Raw genomic sequence first — 5,633 nt, 5'->3', positions numbered from 1 at the left:
ACTATGGTTTGACTACAGAAAGTTTCTACACACAACCAAGGAAAAAAGAAACACAATCAACATATTGTACCATTTCACAGTGTACAAGTTAACATTTAGGAAGAGAAGAAAATTTTCCATGTGATCACTCTTGTGTTCTGCTCCATAAAGGACAACATCTGCGATGGCTACAGCTTGTTTTCTCTTGCTCATTTCTCTACTAGCCATTAGAGTGGCTTATAGCTGTTACTGATATTACTTTATCACAAGAATTCCAACTACATCCTGTAGCAATTATCAAGGAGATAAATAAATGTAAAGACATATAAAAAATATGCTATGCCACTTCCTTTGCATCATCAAGAATAAACGTAGAAGAGTGGAAAGATGAGCAATGCAGTAATACGACAATCCTCTCAAAAGGAAAGATTGAATTTTACACTGTAATAAAAAAATTACATTTGAAAACAAAAAAACCTTTGTACTTCACATTAGAAAGACACCACCTGAGTTTCTAACCAATTCTATTTTTGCTATTACTTCTAAACTAAGAAATATATTATTTATGTCTGTCCCACTGCACTGGTTTTTGCTGGGGTAGAGTTAATTTTCTTCACGGTAGCTAGTATGGGGCTATGGTTTGGATTTGTGCTGAAAACAGCGTTGTTTTCAGCACAGGGATGTTCTTGTTATTGCCAAGCTGTGCTTACACAGCGTCAAGGCCTTTTCTGCTCCTCACACCACCCCACCAGCGAGTATGCTGGGGGTGCACAAGAAGTTGGGAGGGGACACAGCCGGGACAGCTGACCAAAGGGATATTCTATACCATATGATGTCATGCTCAGCATATAAAGCTGGGGGAAGAAGGAGGAAGGGGGCACATTCGGAGTGATGGCGTTTGTCTTCCCAAGTAACCGCTACGCATGATGGAGCCCTGCTTTCCTGGAGATGGCTGAACACCTGCCTGCTGATGGGAAGCAGCGAATGAATTCCTTGTTTTGCTTTGCTGGCGTGCACAGCTTTTGCTATTTTGCTATTACCTATTAAACTGTCTTTATCTCAACCCACAAGTTTTCTGACTTCTACTCTTCTGATACCCTCCCTCATCCCATTGCAGGGAGCGAGCGAGCGGCTGCATGGTGCTTGCTTGCTGGCTGGGGTTAAACCACGACACCCATAAATCAGGAAACTATCCACAGCAAAGTGAAATCCCATCTTTTCCACTGCAGTTGGATAGCGAGTAATGTAGTTTTTTTGAATAGCAATTTAATTACTCAAAAATCTAATGCTTGCTTCATGCCAATATTATTTTCAGAGTAAGCCAGAAAAATACTAGGAATGGCAAAAATAGCTTCAGGATTTTTTCAAAAATATATAATTATTTCATTCTAATTCCAGGCGAAGACCTCCTCAGCTCGACCTAGTAGAGGCTAGCTAAAGAACAACTTCCATCAGCATTAAAGAAAACACCCGTACACATTCAAGATGAGCACAAGTCTATTCTAACCAGAGTTGAGGCATTAGCCTCATCTTTGTACATGTGTATAATACATTTTGAAGAATGCTTTTCTTTCAGCTCACAAAACTTTGATTTACAGTCTGTAGGCATCAGATGACGACGATTTTCATTCTAGTCCTGTTTGCCTTCCCGCCACTGTCGAGAACCTTCATTCCACGCTACATATACAAAGAGAGCAAGTACCACATGAACAGTAACTACAGCAACTATGGCAGCATAAAAATAGCTGTCTCTGTCGGTCATTCCTAAGGTACCTGAGAAAATAAAGACAGTAAAGAATATTAGTTATTAGGAACACTGAAATGGCAAATCACAATTTTTCCTAAAGACCAAGGTTACATTTACTCCTGTATCAAATGACTGAGCTCACGAAGATTCATAGGAAAGAATTCACCGTGATAATTACAGACCTTGAAACTATTTCCGGAATAAAGCAACCCTGCAATTGTTCAATATTTAAGATAAAATACCCTGGGTTTGAAGTCAACAGCTTAGAGTTCTGTAACATTCACTTTTTCCGTTACTATCTTCCAGCACCAAATAAACCTCAACATCCTTTTTTCATTAGCGTAACTCTCTTTGTGGGGCAGGAAAATGGGGGGGGATAATTATATAATTCCTCACCAGTTAAGATACATGAATGCATCTCACATGAAATAAGCCTTCAAACATCAGAAGACCGAATACCAAAATATAATTTCTCTTCATTCATTTAAAAAAAAACCCAAACAAAAAAACAACAAAACAAAAAAACCACACATCACACCACACCAAAAATACCACCCTCCAAACAGAAACCCAATCCTACCACTGCTGACAGATCTTGCCATTAACTGACACAGGAAAGTTAAGGCTCAACTTTCTACACCTCAGGTAAAAATACCCCAAAACCATGCTAAAAAGGATCTTGAAAGTTACTTAACAAGCTTTCAGCTTCAGCCTTCAAACTACATACAGCAGTACACACCAAAGGAGAAGCACCTTGGAATAACTGTTCTTGAAAGCAGCTGCTTTCTCCCTCCCACCTGCCCGCTTTTGAAGGAGATAACTTCCTAATACTGCACGAGAAAAGTTTTAAAGCCTTGCAGATTCAAGGCTGGAACGTGGCTGGTTGTTAGCAATTTGACAGAAGTGGTCCAAAAAGACCAGCTAAAATATCTCTTCTTTTTTCTTCCTTTTTAAAAAGAATTAAAAGCTCTACAAGCAACCACATTCAATAGCTGAAACTGGGTATATGACTTAACTGGTTTACACTTACAAATGCAGGTATGTTTTTAAAAAGCAAAAAATAAACCCATTAAACAACATTATTCTGTCTTGAATACACAATTAGTTTGCAACACCTGTGGGAAACACATCCCTGATGACTCTGATAAAAGTCTGCTGCAGGGTGGTGTTAGATACCCTTTAGGTAAAGGGAACAATGCACCTGTATACTATATAAACCGTTGTATAACAAACAGCAAATATTAGCTTGCAGACCACAATGCAGGGAAGGATGCATCGACCATTTATATAATTTTCTGTTCTAATTAGACATTACAAAGCCTTTAGTCTACATAAGGAAACAAATATTCAAAATAGGAAGGAGAACAAAGATGCTATTAGATGATTGTGCTTTTCCTCTTTTTTGTAACAGTAATGCTAATTGGCAGAAACAGAATTACCTTCAAATATATAAGCCTTTGACGAAAAATATAGCCCAACAGGTAATGTGATCATTAGAGCTGTGAAGAATAGAAGTGTTCTTAAAGTTGATGTTAATGAACCCTCATTTCTGAAATAAATAAGAAAAGTTACACGCAGAAGAAAGTCACAATATATATGCTTGAAACAGGACAAGAACTCGTCCCAAACAGAAGCTAATTACTTCTCAAGAATGGAGTACGTATATCATTTGGAAGCGATAAAGACTTGGAGTATGCATTTCTTGGATGCAATAGGAAAATCACAGTATTCAAAATGATGTAATGATTCTGCCAGTCAAAGCTCACAAACGAGACTAAAAACAGCCTTTAGATTTTTCCCTGTCATTGTTTTGCAAGCATTAACAACATAGGGGGTTTACATTAATATGTTTATCAGTGTATTACTACATAGTTATTAAATAGCTAATATTAGATACACATGCACTTGTCATATGACAGTATTCTGCAGTAAAACTTGCCAAGTTCCCTCTTTTTTTTTTTAAGTAATTACAAGTCTAGGAAAATGACAAATCCTACAGGCTAGGATACAGAGAGAAGTACGCAGAATGACTTTAACAGCGTGCTATCGGAAGTGAAGTTCCCTTTTATTAGGTACTGTTCCTCTATTTAAAATAATTTCTCAGTTTCCACTGATGAAGTTAGAATAACAGTAATCAGAACACGGAGCCAATACACCAGAACATTAGCAACTTTTTTTGCTTTCACAGACCTAAACCTAGAAGACCTTGAGCAAGAGAATCACAATGAAGGATTATGTACTTGGTAAGGTCTCCCCAAACCAAACTTGATCTGCTAGAACAGGTTTTGTATCTACAAAACACCACATACAGCTTGTTTCTGTGTATGCTTCCACCAGTTTTCACTCACTCTGCTTGGCTGACTACATTATTTTATGATGAAGTAAACATGTTAAGCCAAGCAATATCCTTCTGACTTTCAAAGACTACCAGATTTAATGGCATGTGTCCTTAAGGCTTTGAAACACAAATATGCATAAAAAACAATTCAAGTCAGGGACACATAATTCTTAAAAATCCCAGGCACCTCCACAGCAATTTTTGTATAAGTAGTTTCAAAAAGTTTTATCAAGACATATTTGTGCCATAGTCTATTGCTTGAAATCACAACTTATCCTTGGCATTTCTTTGGAAAAATAACTGGAAGTGGGGGAAAAAAACCCCAATCTCATCTTCTGACAGTCATCAAAAGACAGTGACATGCAGCCACACACAGCTTTTACACTAAAGCCAACAGCACTTTTTGCTGATCATGTACTGCAATACATTTAGGCAGCATATTAAGTAGCTTTAAAAAAAGCCATTCAGAATCTTTTCCTTTACTCGAGTTCATCTCAAGGGCTGTTGGGGGTGGAAAGCATAACCCCATTCAAACTTTCCCTATGATATTAGAAACTATTCTTTATGTAACACCTGCCCGTAGAAGAGTAAGATGACCTCCAGCTTATTACCAGAGTTAAAACCGCCACTGTTGACAAATACTTTTCTTACACTGACATACTTTCATCACTTCCCTACGCAGCAAAACCAAATATTCATGCATAACCTCAGCCGTAACACTGAGCTTTTAACTGCAGACCAGCGTCCACGCTCGGGTTTCGGGTTGCCCAGGGTTAGGCAGCACGGGCAAGGCAAACCCGGGGCCTCCTCCACCCCCTCCGGCTCTTCCCGGCCCGAGCTGTCGCTTCCCCTATCTCTCCAACGGCGCGGGACGGGCAGACACTCTTCCCCGGGTGCCCTCCGGGGGCTGCACCCCCACCCCCCCCCGCCACCACCCCGGGCCGGTGGCACCGGGGGCGATCCCCGCCCTCCGCGGCCTAGCAGACACCCCTTCTCCCCGGACAGGCTGCGGCCCGCCGCCAGGCCCTGCCACCCAGCAGGGGTGCCTGTCCCTCCCGCCCTCCCGTCACCAGGCCCTTTCCCCCCTCCCCGGGACTTACTGCCTGAAGTCGGGCACGGGGACCGCGTTCAACGCCGCCTCCTCGTAGCGCTCCATCGCTGCACCCTCAGCACCCCGCGCTACAGAAACTTCCGGTCTGCCGGAAGCCCGCCGGAGGGGCAGGCGCATGCGCAGGGCGGCCGCGCCGCGCACAGCCGTCTCCATAGCAACCGCGGGCCTGTCGCGGCCTATCTGCCGTGGTGAGCGCCGCCCCGAGCCCGCCCAGCCCGGCCCGGGCTGAGGGCCTGGAGGGGCTGTGGGCGACGGCCATGGCCTGCTGGCCTGGGCCGCAGCCGCTTGGACAGTGTTGTCTCTGTACAGGGAAAACTACCCCGCGCAGGCTCGCCGTGAGCTTGAAACAGCGGTGCAATCTGTGCTGCTTACGAGTGCTTTCCTTGAGGGAGGTGGAAAGTGTCTGTGCGTGGCGAGTCTGCAGTTGAGCACACCGACGCTTGAATGTTTTGGGTGAA

At 42.7% G+C, this 5,633-nt stretch overlaps 1 protein-coding gene across 2 annotated transcripts; it reads right to left on the bottom strand.

The window, feature by feature from the left end:
* Window positions 1-805: 805 nt before the first annotated feature.
* Window positions 806-5,252, bottom strand: VMA21 (vacuolar ATPase assembly factor VMA21). 2 transcript variants are annotated; one of them, XM_059824382.1, is made up of 3 exons: window positions 5,165-5,252; window positions 3,166-3,275; window positions 806-1,752 (listed from the first exon to the last, which is right to left on the bottom strand). In XM_059824382.1, exons 1-3 carry the CDS (start codon window positions 5,218-5,220, stop codon window positions 1,610-1,612), a joined length of 309 nt encoding a protein of 102 aa, XP_059680365.1. In that variant the 5' UTR covers window positions 5,221-5,252; the 3' UTR covers window positions 806-1,609. The 2 variants fall into 2 exon arrangements, with proteins under 2 accessions (XP_059680365.1, XP_059680366.1); XM_059824383.1 differs by having other exon boundaries at window positions 5,168-5,252.
* Window positions 5,253-5,633: the final 381 nt, after the last annotated feature.

This window comes from Gavia stellata, chromosome 14 (genome assembly GCF_030936135.1).
Source record: "Gavia stellata isolate bGavSte3 chromosome 14, bGavSte3.hap2, whole genome shotgun sequence".
Taxonomy (NCBI): Eukaryota; Metazoa; Chordata; class Aves; order Gaviiformes; family Gaviidae; genus Gavia; species Gavia stellata.
The sequence above is the reverse complement of the archived record's forward strand: the minus strand, read 5'-3'. Positions and strand labels throughout refer to the sequence as shown.